At 55.1% G+C, this 17,947-nt stretch overlaps 5 protein-coding genes across 5 annotated transcripts in view; 3 read left to right on the forward strand and 2 right to left on the reverse strand.

Moving 5' to 3' along the window:
- CHGG_07375 (uncharacterized protein) overlaps positions 1–1,246 on the forward strand; it is a gene marked incomplete at both ends in the record, with an annotated part of 1,432 nt that extends 186 nt beyond the window's left edge. The window contains 3 exons of the mRNA XM_001225030.1: positions 50–294; positions 357–805; positions 868–1,246. Of these exons, the coding sequence (XP_001225031.1) occupies positions 50–294; positions 357–805; positions 868–1,246 (1,073 nt within the window). The remainder of the gene's footprint in view (positions 1–49; positions 295–356; positions 806–867) is intronic.
- A 1,930-nt stretch (positions 1,247–3,176) lies between these two features.
- CHGG_07376 (uncharacterized protein) lies at positions 3,177–5,620 on the forward strand (the record flags this gene model as incomplete). Its single annotated transcript, XM_001225031.1, has 6 exons — positions 3,177–3,389; positions 3,597–3,947; positions 4,539–4,661; positions 4,726–4,795; positions 4,879–5,135; positions 5,264–5,620. 6 exons carry the CDS (start codon positions 3,177–3,179, stop codon positions 5,618–5,620), a joined length of 1,371 nt encoding a protein of 456 aa, XP_001225032.1.
- Positions 5,621–7,565: 1,945 nt separating this feature from the next.
- CHGG_07377 (uncharacterized protein) lies at positions 7,566–10,008 on the reverse strand (the record flags this gene model as incomplete). Its single annotated transcript, XM_001225032.1, has 5 exons — positions 7,566–7,697; positions 8,613–9,129; positions 9,213–9,382; positions 9,550–9,800; positions 9,852–10,008. 5 exons carry the CDS (start codon positions 10,006–10,008, stop codon positions 7,566–7,568), a joined length of 1,227 nt encoding a protein of 408 aa, XP_001225033.1.
- Positions 10,009–12,171: 2,163 nt separating this feature from the next.
- On the forward strand, positions 12,172–12,900 carry CHGG_07378 (uncharacterized protein; the record flags this gene model as incomplete). Its single annotated transcript, XM_001225033.1, has 1 exon — positions 12,172–12,900. The coding sequence occupies one exon, from the start codon at positions 12,172–12,174 to the stop codon at positions 12,898–12,900; it is 729 nt and encodes a 242-aa protein (XP_001225034.1).
- A 1,216-nt stretch (positions 12,901–14,116) lies between these two features.
- On the reverse strand, positions 14,117–16,583 carry CHGG_07379 (uncharacterized protein; the record flags this gene model as incomplete). Its single annotated transcript, XM_001225034.1, has 3 exons — positions 14,117–15,234; positions 15,429–15,957; positions 16,092–16,583. The coding sequence occupies 3 exons, from the start codon at positions 16,581–16,583 to the stop codon at positions 14,117–14,119; spliced, it is 2,139 nt and encodes a 712-aa protein (XP_001225035.1).
- Positions 16,584–17,947: the final 1,364 nt, after the last annotated feature.

Below are 17,947 nucleotides of genomic sequence, written 5' to 3' on the forward strand. Positions count from 1 at the left end.
CCCCGATGCTTGTGGCCTACAGCTGACACTAATGATGATGGAACCACAGTATCCACGCAACCCCAGCTTATCGGCGCACCCCTATACTGGATCAACCGCCAGCTCTACTATGCCTACATGTCCCTTACCAAGCAGTCCTTCGGGCTGCTCATCACCACCATGACCCACTGGTGGGGTCCGACCACGATACGCATCAGCGGCGATGCCTCGGTAGCCGATCAGATTCGCAAGACGGATGATGGCTTGGTGGAATTTTCCTTCCCCGAGCGCATGGTTATGATCGCCAACCACCAGGTGCGCAACATGGCTTTGGGTTTGGGTGCACAGCTTGCGGGGGGCTAACATGACATGTGCAGATCTACACCGACTGGCTGTATCTGTGGTGGGTCGGCTACGCGAATGCCCCCAAAATGCACGGCTCTCTCTTCATCATCCTAAAGGAATCCCTCAAGTATATTCCCATCGTCGGGCCTGGCATGATGTTTTACGGCTTCATTTTCATGTCGCGGAAGATGGCCGTAGATCAACCCCGGCTGGCCCACCGTCTACAAAAGCTGAAGACATCGCACACGGCGCCCGACGGGAAGAAATATCTTGATCCGATGTGGCTGTTGTTGTTCCCCGAGGGAACCAATGCGTCACAGAACGGGAAGAACAAGTCGGCAAAGTGGGCGGCCAAGATTGGCGTGAAGGACCCGGAGCACATGCTGCTCCCCCGGAGCACCGGCACCTACTTTTGCCTCAACGAACTCAAGGGCACCGTTGACTACATTTACGACTGCACCGTAGCCTACGAGGGGGTCCCGTACGTATTTTTTCCATCCCCTGTTGACTTATGAATGTACCAGCTAACAAATCCCTCCTCAGCCGTGGTAAGTTCGGCGAGAGGATCTTCACCCTTGCAGGAACCTACGTCAAAGGGCAGACACCCAAATCGGTCAACTTCTACTGGCGCCGCTTTCTTATCGACGACATCCCGCTCGACACCCCCGAGGAGTTCGACATTTGGCTGCGTGAGCGGTGGTACGAGAAGGATGCTCTCATGGAGCAATATGTGTCGACCGGCCGCTTCCCCCCGAACCCTGCCGAGGCCGTCACAAAGGGCCAAGAGCCCTTCCTCGAGACCGAGGTGCGGACAAAGTACCCCTGGGAGTTCCTTCAGATTTTCAGCGTGCTCGGCGCGTTTGGTTTGATGATCAACTTCTTCCTCAAGACCTGGAACCGTTTTGTTTCGGTGCTATTCTGATATCCTGAGCTTCGGCGTTTTGGAACGAGATACCCCCTCCACTCTCACCTGGATTATGCTTATACGGACGCGATGCGATTTATGAGGAGGGGAAGGAAAGGGCGGGCATTGGCGTTTGCACTTTGGTTTGCCGAAATCGAGATTGGTTTTGCGCAGTGGACTCTTGGAAACGGGATTCCTGCGGCTGGCCCTAGAAATACGGCTGGGTTTGCATTCGATACCTTGGGTTGGCGTTCTGACGGGTGGAAGGAATGGATCATATGGGGAAGAACGAGTCTGCTGGTGGTATATCCGTTTTAGAAACACTACTTACATGGTATACGGAGTATGGATTTTAACGCACCTCTCAACCCTGAGGATCAGGAAACGGTTCGGCCTCTTTTCCTTCGTGACTGACCTCTGCGTATTTAGTGATAAGTCTGCTCAATGTCGGCCGGCACCGCTCTCGAGAGTCGGAACGGTACCGGAGCCATGGGTGGAGATATCCCGGTTCGGCATCGTGACAACCGCTCCGATCCAAGACACCGCTCGGCACGGGAGAGAATGGACGTCGACATTCTTCAACGGCCATATGACCTCGTGCATCTGTCGGGAACCAATCGGCTTCATCCTACCTCCCCCGGGGGTAGCGGACCCACGGGGCGACTCCAGTTCATGCACAATGTTGGCCTAGATTTGGAAGGACATCCCTCACCTCTCTCGTGTTCTGCATGGGGGTTGCGGCTCTTGTTACCCTGCCTTGTTGGGTAAAGGGCGTCTGGGCCCGGCCGAGGGAGCTGTTGGAGGCGTTCTCCTTGGCCAGGCACCTCGTCGGCATTCGTTGGTTACACCGCTTCCATTGTTAAAACCTGCAGCATGGCCCGGGTATGGTTACCGGGACTAGAGAGCCCCGGTCTGGCCTGCCTATGGGTGATATTGGTTTGTCAACCCTCGACCGCTGGCTCATGCTGCTGTCGTGATGTGACGAGAAGGCAAAACTTGCGACTTGGGAATGTTCCAGACCGCCAAAGGGGGATGGATGAATGCTTAGAGCGTCTTGGCTCCGGACTTCGACTTACACACAAACCGTATTCCCGGAAACCGTCTCCACTTGAGGTCGGCCTTCACGTCAAGCATCATGAGCATGTCGAGCAATGAAGGCAGTATCATATCTCATTCTCACACTTTATGAGCATGCTGGTTGCTGCCCTCAAACCTCCGTTTGGATATGCATCAAGCATCACAGCCGGCACGGGAAACAGGACCGCTTAAGCGACTGGGAACCCACTCTCGCCGATGCCCTCCAGACCGGACGATCTCTAACCAGGGCTAGACCTTGACCCACGTTCGCCGATGAAACCGGAGGGCCATCGGACCCCTCGGGCCCGGCGCTACGGACCGTCATCGGAGGGCAATGACACATGGACTTTTCGAGACGGGAAGGCATTCAGTCAATGGCAGTTCCGCCAGAAAGGGGATGCCGACCAAGAATCGTGCAAACTGCACCGTATGCCCTCAAAGGGGTCGATGTGCGCATAACTAACAGGGAAGCAAGACTGGACGGCGGCTGCCATGCCCTGCGCAGGATGCCACTGTGCTAGTCGCAGACATGGCTCTCGCAAGAGCGCAGAAGGGAATGATGTTCTAGAATTCTTCAAACTGCGGTCTCGCCAGAAGTTGGCCAAACCTGGCAATCCCCTACTTGTCGTCATATCGGAGGCCAGTGTCGGATCCTTGCTAGGACTGTGAGGAGGGTAAACGGAATCCCAATTCCGACGACGGTATAAAAGGGAGCTGCCATGCTCGAATCGTATCTGTACCAAAAGCTTGCCATCCATGGCCCATCGCCCCTGAATCGCCGATACAAACATTTTTGCCGTGCCAGCCACCACTGGTGTTAACTCCGCCCTTTCCCATCAGTCATCATTTGTTGCCCTCTCCTATCGCAACCATGGAGAAGGGAATTCACGATGAAGGGGCCGAAAAGAAAGGCCCCATAGTCACGACCTCGAGCAGTAGCAGTAGCAGCAGCACGAAAAGCGAGACCGCGCCATCCTTGACAGACAACCACCGACGCTCGCCCTCGCCGGCCTCACCACAAATAGACTACACCGTTGTCTCGTTCGAGCCCAACGACCGTACCAACCCCCACAACTGGTCAACAGTAAGCTCTCCTCTTGCTTTCCCTTCAGACAACACCCATTCACCTGCCCCGTATCTTTTTCCCTTCCCCTCCCCTACCCCTTTCCAACCCCCAATTGCATCCCTGCCCATCACCCCCTTTCTTCACCCCCCCTTAACCTCTTACCCCCTCACCTCCCAAACCCCCTCCCACCCCACCAAAGCTAACCCCCTCCCCCCAACCCCACAGCTAACCAAATCGCTCATCTTCCTCTCCGCCTTCCTCTCCACCACCACGACCTCCTTCTCGTCCACCCTCCCCTCCAACTTCGCCCCCTCCCTCCCCACCATCTTCGCCGTCGCCGACCCCTCCGGCCCGCAGCGCGTGCTCCCCGCCTCGCTCTACCTCGCCGGCTACGTGTTTGGGCCCCTGGTCTGGGCCCCCCTCAGCGAGTCCCCGCTGGTGGGGCGGTGGCGCGTGTTGGCGGTGGGGGCGGGATTGTTCGTGGTGATGAGTTTGGGCCAGGCGGCGGTGAGGGAGGGGGATTGGGTGGGGTTTTTGGTGTTGCGGTTTTTGGGGGGGGTTGTGGCCTCGCCGCCGGTGAGTGTTTTTGGGGGAGTGATTGCGGATTTGTTTGAGGGGGAGGTGGTTAGGGGGAATGTCATGATGTGGTGGTGAGTTTGGGGCGTTTTCTTTTTTCTTTTTCTTTTTCTTTTTTTTCTTTTTTTTTTTTTTTTTCGATACTTGGGGCCAGATTCACCTTGTTCCTTGGGAGGATGGGGGTTTAAGCGGGCTGTTTGGGCTCAGGGAGACTAACACCATCGTCAGGTCCGCAACAACATTTGTTGGCCCCCTGGGTGCCCCGATATTGGCCGGCTATGTGAGCACTGCGCTGGGGTGGAGGGCGGTCTTGTGGTAAGCATGCTTTTGCTTCCCTTTCTCGGCGTCGAACGCTGCTAAGCTGTGTCTCAGGATTGCGCTGGCTCTGGCCGTTGCCTCATTCATCGGCGTTCTCCTCATGCCCGAGACATTGGCGTCTACTATCCTTAGGAGAAAAGCGGCACGGCTGAATAAGGAGTTCTCAGAAACCGGGAAGCTTTTCGTAGCACCGTCGGACCTGAAGCAGGAGAGCGCTTGGTCAGAATACGTGAGTGAGCCTCATAACAAGACGGCCCCTGGATGAGATGATAGAAGAAGCCGGCTGATATTAGTGCAGAAAACGACCTTATCAAGACCGTGGCGCCTGCTCTTTGGGGAGCTGGTAGTCTCACTCTCCTGCGCGTACCTGGGCTTTGTATATGCCGTCTTCTACATGTAAGTCCACCACGGAACCCCTACTATCCTGCCCTCACCACTAACACGCCCAAGGCTCCTGCAGATCTTCCCGCGCATCTTCCAAGGCGTATACGACTTCACCCCTGGCATCTCCGGCATCATGTTCACCATCAGTACGCCCGCCACCCCCAAACTCCAACCCCCTTTCTCATAATACTGGCCCCTTCCTTACAATACTGACCCCCGCCCGAAACAGTGGGCCTCGGCACGGTCATCGGCAGCTGCCTCTTCGTCTGGTACGACGGCGTGGCGCCACGGCTGAGCGCAAAGCACCCGACCCAGCGCGAGGAGTACCTGCGGCTGCCGCTGGTGTGCGCCGGCGGGCCTGTCTACGTCGCCGCCATGCTGTGGCTGGGCTGGACCGCGCGCGCCGACATCCACTGGATGGTGCCCCTGTCCGCCATGGTCCCCTACGGTCTGGCTTATCACCTGATTTACGTGGGTATTGTCAACGTGAGTCGGCCCCTTTTTGTTTTGACCCCTTAAAACCCCTCTTAACCCCCATCCCTTTCCCCTAACCCCCACCCACGTCCCCCCACCCCATCCCACCGGTTAACCCCCAACTAACCATACGCCACCAGTACGTCGCCGACGCCTACGGCATCTACTCGGCGTCGGCCCTCGCCGCCATGAGCATGACGCGCAGCGTGCTGGGCACACTCCTCCCACTCGCCGTCGAGGACATGGCCGACGGGCTGGGCATTGCGTGGTCGTGCACGCTGCTGGCCGGCGTCAGTGCCGGGCTGGCGCTGGTGCCGTTTGGGTTTGTGGCGTTTGGGGAACGGATCCGGCGGGGGAGTCGGTTTAGTGCGTCGTTGAGGGGGGTGGAGGTTAAGGAGGGAGGTGGTGGGGAGGACAGGGAGGGGGGTGCTGCTCCTGGGGCTGGGGTTGGGGTTGGGGTTGGGTTGGGGAGGGTGACGAGTTTGTCGGCGGTGTGAGGGCTGAGGCGGGTGGGTGTGAGGAGGGGGAGTGGTGTTTTGGGGCAAGAGTGATGACGTGAAAAAGCTGGTGGAGGTGTATTTCGTGCGGACATGGAGCTCCGTTTTGGAAAGATAGACTGTCTGGAAATAGAAAAAAAGGGTATTTACGGTTCACAAGTTATCTCATCACCCGAAGTACCTCACGGAACAGGACCGGGCATAGCGGAGACTAACGCAGGATATCTCCGGGAACGGGGCTGAGTCAGGACCCTTCGGTCTTCTGACTTGTCTTGCACCCTCAAAGACAGCTTCTTTGTATGTAGGAAGTCAAACTAGGCAAAGCAAACATGCATGTGTGCGGGGTGGGAGAGTGGGTGTCCCACGACGGCAGTAACTTTGAGTAAATATTGAATAATAGTGACAAGAGAGGAGTTCGGTCCGCCAGCTGGAAAAGGGGTTGGCTGGAGGGGGGATGGGGTGTAAGAAACCCACGGCGGCCCATCCACCTCCACCCGGCCATATTGCAGTCGATATTGAATTGTACCAACGTACGCTAGCTTCCGCGCCTTAGCCGCGGCCCTGAAGAATGAAATTGAATGTTACACTGGCTGCGTTGTCGTCGACTCGGTCGGGGCGTGGGATCTCGGTAAGAAGCTGCACCATGTATCGTTTTCGATGTCGGAGATTTTGCATGTGCGGGGTTTCCTGCATTCAGTTGTGTAACGTGGCACTCGCTACTGGCCCTTTTCAAGTCCTCGAGTCGCATGGGAGGATCTGTTGGGCAATGCAGCTTCCAAACCGTTAGTCAGGGCTCGTAAAATGTGCTCGATCGCCAACCGCATGTAACTAGCTCTCAGAGATTCCCACGTCACGCTCATGTATCCATTTGAAGTATAGCAAGTCAGTAACGGTTGGATTAGTACCTACCAACCCTTCTCTTTTGTCTCAGAGTTCCACTAGACGATGCTGAGGCCCTTGAGCACCTTGCATGTCATTGTCAGACACGCTCTTTCGATTCACCGTACAAACCGTGCAAATGGGGCTCGCTTGACCTAACTCGTAAATCTTGGGGATGGCCCGGGGGACAAACAATAAGCGAGGGGTGACGGTGACGGGTACGTGCCGGGAGGGGTTACCACCACACCAGCCTTTGTCCGTCGATATTATTCGCGATACCGGCAGTTAGCGAGAGGTTGGGTCCGATCTATCAAAGTCCAAGGCGTGATAGGAAGCACTCCTATCTCGGAATGTGCCACTGATGGAAACAAACCTGGGGGTGCGGTTAAGGGAGGGCCAGGGCGAGGGGAGGAAACACTCGATATCAACGAATAGGGGTTTCGAACACATTTTCTGTACCGGTATGGGACAACGCCAAGCGGCCTTTATTCGAGCAGAAGGATTGGTTCAACCAAAACCTTGTGCGGAAGGGTTCATGCTCGCTTCCAGGCCTCGCTCGGCCCGAAACCCTTCGGTGCTTACGCGCGGGCCGCGATTGCATTAGACCAGAGTCAGTACCAGGTGCAAGGGGCAGTTGTCGCAGTATCTTAATGCCCAGGCTGGGGAGTTCAGAAGAGGACGATATCCCGCGGCCAGCGATGGACAAGGTCAGCAGTGAGTTGTGGAAGTATTCAGCGGCATGGCAGTGACATGGAAGGGCACTCTCTACCTTGTTGTTATACACACACAGTCAAAGTAATTCGGTAACTTCGCCTACGACGACTTCATCCACCCATCGTGACGCGAGGACGGATCAAAGACTCCCCGCCCACTCCTTGGATGTTAAAATAGAAGGGCGGCACCCGACCGGTGCTGCCACCGGAGGATCCCCAAATCAAGTAGTGCCCGGTGGTGTAACCAAGATTCCTGCAAAGGATTTGACGCGGAGCATCCTGTTGGTTAGCAGAGTATTCGAGGAGGGTGTCCTGGCGCCGATTAATAGGTCTGAATGCCGCGGTGAGCTGGCTCAGATGACCTCCTTGAGTCCTTGACGCTTGGGGGCGGGGGGCCTGTACCTCATAGGAGGAAACTCGGCGTTTGTCATCCACACGATATTCTGATTAATCAAGGCGATGGCGGTTGATCCGCTGTTCGTTTGCTGTCGACAAGGAGTAGTCAGTGGTGGTTGGGCCTCGTCATCCAAAGATGCCCGACATAAACCCCTTAACCCCGGCGAGGGGGGTACTTAGTACAGACAGCGGTTCCTCCGTGATAGTCCGGTGGTGACAGTGGGGCTGAAAAGATGTGACCCTCACTTACCTTTAAAGCCGAGTCCACAGTGAATCATTGGTTGATAAGTGAGCGTTAACGGCGGCAACTCTTGAATATAGCTCATACCTCCTTTAGTCAATATGGCGCTCAACTTGCCAAGTATTGGCTGGCGGGTATGAAAGGGTGGCGAGGAAGAGGATGCCCGGCAAGGACACCTACTGGAAGATCTACGGCGTCGCTATCCACTTGCGGGAAGTCAGGATATAGACAGGGGTCCGGCTGTCATGTCGTAAACCCGGGGGCATGTCGCGAGAGCCGAAGCCGGGGCAATGTGGCCACCGGTTCGTCTGGTCCTTACTGGAGAGTGGGGTGGGTGGGAGCTCACTAATACCAGACTGATGATGCAAGCTAAGATGCGGGCATATCATTATGGATACCCAAAGCTAACCGGTACGTCGTAATCATGATTTCTGCGCTGAGGCCGGACGGAGGATCTCCATTCCCCTGCCTCCGTCGCACCCACTCCCTCCGAGAACGGGCCGCAACCCAAACACATTGCGTGGTGACAAGGATTTGTAGCCCGGGGCAAAGAAAGGACAGAATAGTCGTAAAAGTTAGACAGAAATGCAGATCCAGCGCCAAGTCTTGACTAGCGCGGCTGTGTCATTGAAAAAAGGGATGAGGATAGAGAAGTCTGAAAGACAAAAGAACGCAACCTCTGCTGGCAATTTCGGCCGTTGTAAACTGAATGCAAAAGTACCTAGAGATATGGCAATCTCCGTGGCGTGTGTCAAGAACTCACATTGTTGACATCGCCGCCATCGTCAAGAACAAAGGCCGCCGAGCCAGCCGTGTACTTGGGTGGCTTGTACACAGGGGTCGGCTTTACTGGATACTGTTTCTCAAGCTCCGGAAAGCCGTTGCCGTCAGGGCCAAACGCGGCCTCCCAAGGCACCCGCATCGGCTGTGGGATCGTCCAAGCTAGCTTTGAATTCCGCAGCCACAAGCGGACAAAATGACGGCCAGGTCCGTCGCTAGGGTCGACATATGAGTCGCGGGCGTGGAGAAGGCTCAGGTTGTTGATGAAGACCATATCGCCCTGCTTCAGGTCCAGACAATACTGATGTTTAGATGCCAGAGCGGAGAGAATCTCGAGGGAATTGAGTTGTAGAGGGCTCAGAGCCGGGACACTGGATTCGGAGCCCGTCTTGGCGGTTGCAGGATGGAGTCCCAGCCGGCCTGGGTCGACGCTGATCAGGATCTTGTCCTCGGACACATGCAGCAGGGGCGCAACGATGTATCGTGGTGGATTTCCCGACCTGTGTTTTGATGGTTAGAAATGTCTCGGAGATTGAGGAAGATGTATGACAGAAGTCAAAATCAAAAACTGGTTCCAACTTACACTTGGATGGGCCAGCTGGGGTGATGTAGCGTCTCCAAGGCTTCCGGATACGACGCGGCGAGCTCCTTGTAAATGGTCCATGACGATGCTACGAAGGTATTCCCGCCAGTCTCGGCCAGCGAGCGGGCATGCAGCGCGAGGATATCGGCTCCCATGTCACAGTGCCAAGCCTGTTGCCGTGTCTAGTCAGCGAAACCAGACTCTAGGATGTTTCCAGAATCGAACTTGCCAGGCTAGTAGTTGTGTGAATGCCATGGCGCATCTCGGGGGGCGTGGTCCAGATCTTGGACTCGGTGACATGAGCTATCGTAATCCAGTCAGTATCGGAACTAGATACCAAGGAAGACAGCAGCCTACTCAGCATGGTGCCCTTCTTGTCTTGGATGCCCCTTTGCTCGCCAATGTAACTGGAAATTGCCAGAAAAATGATCATGTTATCTTCGGCAGTGTACTCCCGTGGGTCGATCCCCCTCACGATGGAGAAACCCCGACCTTGATGGATATCGATGCAAGCACTGGTAAGCTGCGCTTGGATTGTCGGAAGGGGGAAGCTCTCCTGCGTCACGGCATCTGGGCTGAGCCCAAGCTCTATTCGCGGTCAGTTGTTGTCCGGAGCCCCAAAAGTAGGCTGTTACCGACCTCTGAACTTTTTCAAGGCACTTCTCACTTCGGCAGCCCCTTGGTCGCCAACCTGCGTGACGTGCTGAGCTGGGCCGGCGGAATCTTGAGTGTTGACCAAGTCATCGGGCGTCCAAGACATTGGGTGAGAGTTCATGATCAAAAGCCCTTCAGCCATTCTACCAAGGCCGCACGGATTAGTATCAAATTTGGGTAAGAGGATGATATTGTAGGGATTCGTACGACGGCGGTGGCTGGATGGCCCTCGAAGTGTTCTGGGACGGGGGATCCGCGATTGGTGTGGGATACTGATAACTGCTCCATACTGTCGGGAGACGGCGAGATCAAGTATTATGCACCTCCCACGGTGGTGGGGTCATTGTGGAAGCGACGATGTGAGAGCGTGCGGTTGGTCGGCCTGGCATGTCGTTCTTTGCTCCTCTTCGGATGGGTAGCCAGAGGGAGGGGGCGAAGGATGGAGTGGTGGGTTGCCCAGCAGCGTCGAACACGGCGATTCGTTCTGATCGTTCTCCGTCGAGGGTATGGTAGTGCCGGCTGAGGGCTGGGAGGTTTCGTGTCTATCCCGTTATCGCGCGGGGGACTCCGGTATCGTCGTTGTCATCGCCACAGTTATTGGGGCTCGGCAGGATGGCAGGAGACCAGGATGGTCAAGAGCTTTGGGTGGGAGGAGAGTTGAAGCAGCCAGGAGTCCGAGAACGAAGGGCCACCTGACACACTGAACGAGCGAAGGGGCCCCAGGGGGGTTGACAATAACGAACCACAGCAGTGCAGGCAGCGGCACTCCAGTACCCGCCGCCAAGGGGGGTTAGGTACACCCCTGGCGGACCCGGGGAGAACAACGAGCTCATGGTTCCTAGGACTCGCTTTGAACCAATGGGTCCCGCAGGACGCTGGGAGCCCTCCCCGAGAATACCGCGAGTCTCTTGGACGAATAGACAGTGTCGGTTTTCGTCGGAGTAATTGTTCCCATCGTCGGGGGGGAATCGGGGGATGCCATGCGGACGGAGTCAAGCGATTTCAGGTTGGAACCCATGCCAGGATACGGATTGCATGCTGACCTCGTCGTGCTCATAACCATCCAATAGCGGCGCCCTAAGAGACCGGCGAACCCAGAACCCAGATTCGGTTGAGCCAGTTAGTTTCAAACCAACCTCCTTTGCTCGCGCATCGAGCAGAGCCGCGGGGGTTGAAGCGGGGAGGATCCCAAGACCCAAGCGCGAAACACATAATCAGATGATGCCGCTGCTCTTTTACTCGTCGCGCTCAAGTGAGGGCCCAATTCCGACTCATGACCTTGCCTGAAGGAGGCCAGTTCCCGGGGAGATCTTGCCGGATCGGAACGGTCCGCCCGCGGGGCCCACGCCTTAGACTCGCGATGGATCCTGCATTCATCCAGCATCCACACACATGCATCGTGCCCATCGTGCCCATCGTGCCCATCGTCATCCTCATCTTCGCTCCACGACGTTCGTACGCGGGACGTGATGGGGTAGTATTGTGGCCAGCTAACTGACCATTGCCGTGGTTATGATTATAATGCACCAGCCTGAGCCTCGTTAGTTATCTCATCGTCCAGACTTCGGCCGATCTTCAGTTTGCAGTTCCACTGGTTATAAAAACCGGCGTGACCGGGGATGCTCCCGAGACTTGACGTGATGGGGAAACATGGATCTTCGGAACGTTTTCTCCACACTGGCTTTTGGCCTTCTTCCGAGTGGCTTTGTGTAACCTCACACAGAACCCTCTTGGCGACATTCCATGACTTGGCAGGAATGCGAAAAATGCAGAAATGAAGAAACAAACTGAACTTACGAAATAAATAAGAAATACTTGTAACGTTACAACAAATCGCGACGGGGCCCATATCAAGAACAGCCACGACAACAGTTTACGTTGGCAGGAGGGGATTGCATTCCAATGTTTGCGACTGGGTCCTGCCAGTGCAAAACGCAGAAACGCGTGGCCTTGGGATCCGTAATTCTCTGCTTGATGGTCCAGGCCATGTTGGCAAAAAACGACTCGACAATTGGCCGGGCGCTTGGGTTTCGTTGGGCTGCAATACACATTACATACAAAATACCTACAATACGAAAACCAGGGTAATCGGTAACCAAAGCTTTTCTCAGCTCCAGCCGCTCGATGTTGTTGATTGGGGTTCCGAAGGTATGTAACAAAATACCTTGATCCCGACCTTTTTTTCGGAACGCCGACGCCAGCAACACCACCCAGGTATTGTATTTAACGCATATATACCAACCACTTTCGTTTTCAACTGTAATCATCATTTCATTTTCATCTTCGAATTCAAATTCTCACCAAAATGGTCCCTCGCACCATTCCAGAACCAGGCAGTGTGCCAAACGTCTCCCGTGATGCCCAACAAACGTATGAAACTCTCAAATCCGGCGGAGTCGTCGTCGTCCCAACCGACGTGGGCTACGCGCTCTTGACGAGCACCCCAGCCGGAGTTGAGAGAATCTTCACCGCCAAAGGCCGTCGACAAGGCCACAATCTGGGCATCATTGGGACGTACCAACAACACCGAGAAATCCACGTGTTGCCCGAATCCAAGTTCGAGTTCACCCGCGTCCTGACAGAGGACATGGGCATGATAATCAGCATCATCGCTAAATACGACCCCACTAACCCGCGCCTGGCAGCCCTGGGCCCGGCCACACTTTCCCAGGTCACCAGGGGCGATACAATCGGCATCGCCATCCCAGAAGGGCCGTTCTTACGCGAGCTCGGCCGGCTTTGTGATGCGGACCCGCAGGGCACGTTGATTTTCGGTTCCTCGGCCAACCTCACCGGGCAAGGGCAGCGGTTCCGCGTCGAGGATATTGAACCTGCCGTGCTGGGGCATGCTGATTTGGTGGTGGATTATGGCTTGCAGAAATGGCACACGTATGGCTTTGGTGCCGTCAATATCGATGTTGAAAACATGAAAGTCTTGAGAGCTGGGGCTGGGTACGAGGTTTTCAAGGACAGAGTCAAGAGGTGGTTCCCCGAATTGTTGGAGGAAGCAGGCGTAAACCTAGACCATGTCTGAAGCATGTCATCAAAAGCTGTCTAAATCGGCCCTCTCTACCGAGCTGAGAATCGATTAAACTGGGCATTGGATAAACGAATGCATTGGTTACAGAAGGCAAAGAGCTGTAGAATAATGTAAGTGGGTTTATACATACAGGTTGTTAAGTGGCAACCCATCTGGGGTTTCGAATTTCCGCCTTGCAATCCCATTTACAGACCTGTCTGCGAGTCAAAGTTGCAAGAGATTGAATTTACATGACGCGTGCAAACTGAATCAATCACGGCAAGATAAAACGACTCAGTTAACAATAGCTTTCTTTCCCCTACTTCCGTACGTAGGCAGTTTATCAGTCCCCATCTTGCGGTATCTAGTTGGCATACTGACATACTTGCTCCAAGAGCGTAGTTGCTTGCCATACCGAAGGTACGTGAGAGTCAAGATCCTGGGCCAGCCATAAAATCAACTTACAAGTTCTAGCATAACGGAAGGCGGACTAGGGCAAGAGAGATATATCCCAGGGTGCGAAGAAGGCGGTTCCAACAATTGGCACAGCCCAGCGTACGCCAGCCATTATTTCGTCTAGGGGGTGGGATGTAGACTGCGCATATTACCTTTCTCGAGACGTCCAGGCAAAGATAAAAAGACATATAGGAATACAGGCTGCCCCAATTTATCTAGGCCGCAGACCATTGTGAATGGGCTCATTCTAGCTAACAACCACAAGATTGCCGTCCACAGATTTCAGCATGTGCTGTGGCAAGTGGTCAGCAACCTGGTCCTAATTAGTCGTTGAGGATCAAAATGGATTATGTGAGTTACTTACACAACTTGCAAATTCTAACGTACAACCAGAGGACCGATGTCGTACGCAATAACACAAAAGTGCTTTCAGAATCACTGGCGCCACTCGGCTGGAATTAGTGGGATACTGGGTGCGAAGATTGCCGACGGTGAGTAGAAGCTGAAGTTGAGCAACATCACGTCCGCCATGACGAATGATTTTGCCAGCACTGGCCAGCTTTTTGGGATGTCTAAGTCGTCGGGCACCAATAATATTATCATCCATACTCCGCTATGCCCTAGGGCGTGCCGGACCCTCAGTTATTTAGTGTACAGGTAAACCGTGCCCTCCCGGGCCGGGTGAAAAACCCATACCAACAATCAAGGAACGATGCGTTCTGGTGAGTCTGCGTATACAAAGAGAGGAGGCCTCCTGGCCTCCGACGGGGGCGCTTCAGACCGCGGCTTCCAGCTCGAGCCTCCTGGCTAAGTTGTACATCGGCAGCTTCCCCGAGTCCATCAGCCAGTCGAGAACTCTCCTCGCGAGCCGTGCAGTCGTGGGTAGAACAGAGTAAAAGTCCCGTCGTGTCCAAATTCCAGTTCTCTCCCATCTTCGAGTCAACGGTGGGGCGAAACACCACACTACCAGGTGTTCGGCAGTCTCTCGTCCCTCGCCACACTCGCAGGCAGGAGTCAGAACCTCCGGGACTCCCCGTGTAAACAAGAAGTCCCGTAAGCCTATTCCTCCCGTCCGGATTTGAATCAGCAGTGAGCTCTTTGCTTTGCTGAGACCGTCGTGCCTCCTTAGGGCTTCGTTCCGAGGCCGGCCCCTGTTGCCGCTCCTCGAGCGTAGTCTCTGCTGTATCTTGCTACAGGCGGTAAGAATAACGCTCCCTGCGGTCTTCTTGCCGCCTTGGCCGTCATCTAAGTCGGTTCGCTGGAGTCTGGTCTCAAAGTCCGCAAGCCGTTTGTTGAGATATAGGTCCAACGGTGGCACCCATGCCTCCGTCTCGAGGTTGCGGATGGGAGTGTACTTGAAGGCTCCCGCTAAAATCCGCAAGCTTTTGTTCTGGGCCTTCCCGAGGGCCTTGGTGATGCCTTTCTTTACCGGCTCGCCTCCCACATCCGTGAGGATGTGGAACGACGGTGCGCCGTAGGCCAGCGCTGACCGGATGCACTTTGTGTACACTTCTCGCGCTTTGGCTAGCCCCAGTCCCCACGTCGACGCCGCTAGCCTCGACAGGGCATAGCTCTGGGTCCTCAGCTTCCTCTCCACCGCTGCAAGGTGGGCTTTCCAGTTGAGCTTCCGGTCCAGCCAGACTCCCAGGAACCTGGCAGACTCCTTCGGTCTGTCGGGGCTGGTGCCTCTCCCTGGGCTGGTGAGTTCCAGCTGGTTTGACCACTGCCGTCGCCCCTTGTTGAAATGGATCAGTTCGCTCTTTTCCGGGGCGAACTTCATCCCCCGACTGTCCGCCCATCGTATACACGTTCCCCACGCCGCCTCTAGTTGCCGGACATTCGCTTCGGGGTTTCGACCAAATACCAGGAGGTTGGTGTCATCCGCAAACCCCGCTATAGCCAAGTGAGGGTGCTCGTCTTTTAGCTGCTTGTATAATGAGGAAATATAGAGGATGAAGAGAACAGGGGAAAGCGGTGAGCCTTGGAGAACCCCTGCCCGAATTGCCGTCGGTGCCGCCGTCTTGCCGTCAAAGAGGAGGGTGGCCTCTCGGCCCGTCAACCAGTCTTTTGTCCAGAGAACGAGCCACCTCGGGTAGCCCATTTCTCGCAGTGCCCCAGTAGTCGTGTGTGGTTAACCGTGTCGAAGGCTCCTGAAATGTCCAGTTGCAATAGGGATGCCGCGGCCTTCTGTCTCCATGCCGCCTGGACCTGGGCTACTACTAGCCGAACAGCCATCTCCGTGGAGCGGTGTGCCCTGTTCCCCATTTGTTCGTCTGGTAGAAGGCCGTTGACTTCAGCAGCTTGAGTGACCTTCCTGGCGACCACTGACTCTATTACCTTCCCTAGGGTTGGCAGTAGCGCAATGGGCCTGTACCCTCCCGGGGTCTGATACACTGGCGGCGCCTTCCCTGGCTTCGGTAGTACTATAGTCTTTGCCTTTTTGAACCGGTCGGGAAACCATCCTAGTTCCAGGCACCTCGTCGCCAATACGGCGAGCACTTCAGCCAGTGGTATTCCACATGCCTTCAGAAGACCCATCGGGAGCAGATCCTCTCCTGGCGCCTTCCAGGGGCTTGCTCCTCCTATTGCTTTCGCGATCTCGGTCGGCGTCACTGCCTGTGAGACGTCGAATCCCTGGTTCTAGTCGCCTAAAAAGGCTTGGTCTTCCACGTCCGTTAGGTTGGCCGGTGGGTCTGGGAAGAACCTCTCAGCCAGTGCGCTGGTTTCTGGTCGTGCGTTTCGGCCGTTACCTGTCCGGACGAGTCCTTGAATGCCGGTAGTCTCGGTGGTTCCGGCAACAAAAAGCTCCGTAGCCTGGCCCATCTTTCCAAGCTCCACATCTGATCGGGCTTCTTTGCCTCGCTTGCTTCCTGCAGGTTATGCCTCCAAGCCCTCGTCCGTGCTTCGCGCGTTGTTCTGGAAAGGGCCTTGAGCCTTTCGCTAAGCTCCTCCCAACAGTACTCTGCCCGAGTCTCCTTCGCCAGCCTCTCGGCCCTCCTGGCCTCCCGGGCGGCCTGCTCCACCTCCGCAGTCCACCAGGGAGAGCTGTAGCCGCAACTCGCCTTCTTCCGTGGAGTGCTTTCCCCAGCGACCCAGGTCAGCCACCCAACCAGGCTGTCGAAAGCTTTGTCAAGACCCTCGACTGTTCGGGTCCTGCTCAGTAGCCCGTTCGGCCCCGGGTCTGTGAGACCCATAGCCGCGCACAGCAATGTTGACTCAGCCTTCACCCTCTCCCTGTCCATCTTCTTCCAGGCCCAGCAACCAATAATAAATTTGAAGGAATTGCGAGCAGTATTTTCTTTTCCGGTCGAGAATGAAACAAACTTGTGGGTACTTAAATGTCTGAGTCGGTCCAGGGTGCGGCCAAAAAGGCTTCCACGAAACAAGACATATAATGTTGTTGCTATGCGTACTTCAACGGAGAGGTCGATGGCATAAGATGTCAATACGGCGGTCGCGCTGGTAAATTGTTATAGCTTGATTCCACTCTAACATCATCGAGAGCCTGGAAGTGACGAGATTTTTGCGAGGACCATTCAACAAGAGATGAGCCGACTTGAGGGTCTTGTGAGTCCTCGCCGGCCCTACTAAGTCAAGCCAGCGAAAGGTTACTGAGATAAACTGACAACCGCGTATTAGGACTCGACTGCAGGTCACCTCGACACTCTGGCCACCTTCCAAGCCTACTTTATCTCCTCCATCTTGGCGTATTTCTCCCCACTCCAAGGGGAGCGTCTCATTCACGACGGCACCATGATGGCGCTCCAGGAGATGGCTTCCCACGTGGCGCAGGATGATCCGGTATCCAAAGCCGAACTCGGCGTACAACACTTGACTATAGACCCAATAGAAGAGGTAGTTGGTTCTAAACGTTATTCGGCTACCTATATACGCTAAGCACCGTAGTTAACCGTATCTCATACACTCGGAAACTACGATCTTGTCGGCCAGTCACAGCCCGGTTGGGAATCCTGGATCGCCGTCTCAGTAAAATGCTGAGCCATTCTCGCCTTCTGCCTGTGAGCAACCTGTACAACGCCGAGAACGGCGGTCCCAACTTCCTCGCCGAGGAACTGAGAGATATGTTTGTGTTATGCCGGGTGCGAAATCGTTGTGGGGGGCAAAGACTTGCCTTTACTGGGGGCGCGAGTATCGTCGCCATTTGTCGCGGTAGGAGGGCGGGCAGTGGAGATTATCTGAGCTATGACGATCCCCGGACACCGGCACCCCAGAGCGCCGGGAGAGGATTAATCGGTGGGTGGAAACTGCTGACGAGTTTGATATGATGTTGTGCCCGCTTTGTATTAATCTTCATGGCTACTGGGTTTGCATTAATAACGGAAAGGGAAGACGAATTATTATATTCGTCAAATTGTTATCACTGTGACAATCGGTGACCCAGGATTCAATTCTGTTCATAATCGGGGGTTTGGGCTTTATAGGGCCAACCTGGTGTTGTGTGTTAAATTCGGTGAATGAAGACAGAGACATTCAGGGGCGAGTATTGACGTTTATAGTACATGAATACAATACCGTGCATGGTTGATTGGGGACTGCTAGATCAATCCTAACAGCAGTATTTCGGTAACTGACTTGAGCTTTCGAT

This window comes from Chaetomium globosum, genomic scaffold, assembly GCF_000143365.1.
Source record: "Chaetomium globosum CBS 148.51 scaffold_5 genomic scaffold, whole genome shotgun sequence".
NCBI classification, from domain to species: Eukaryota; Fungi; Ascomycota; class Sordariomycetes; order Sordariales; family Chaetomiaceae; genus Chaetomium; species Chaetomium globosum.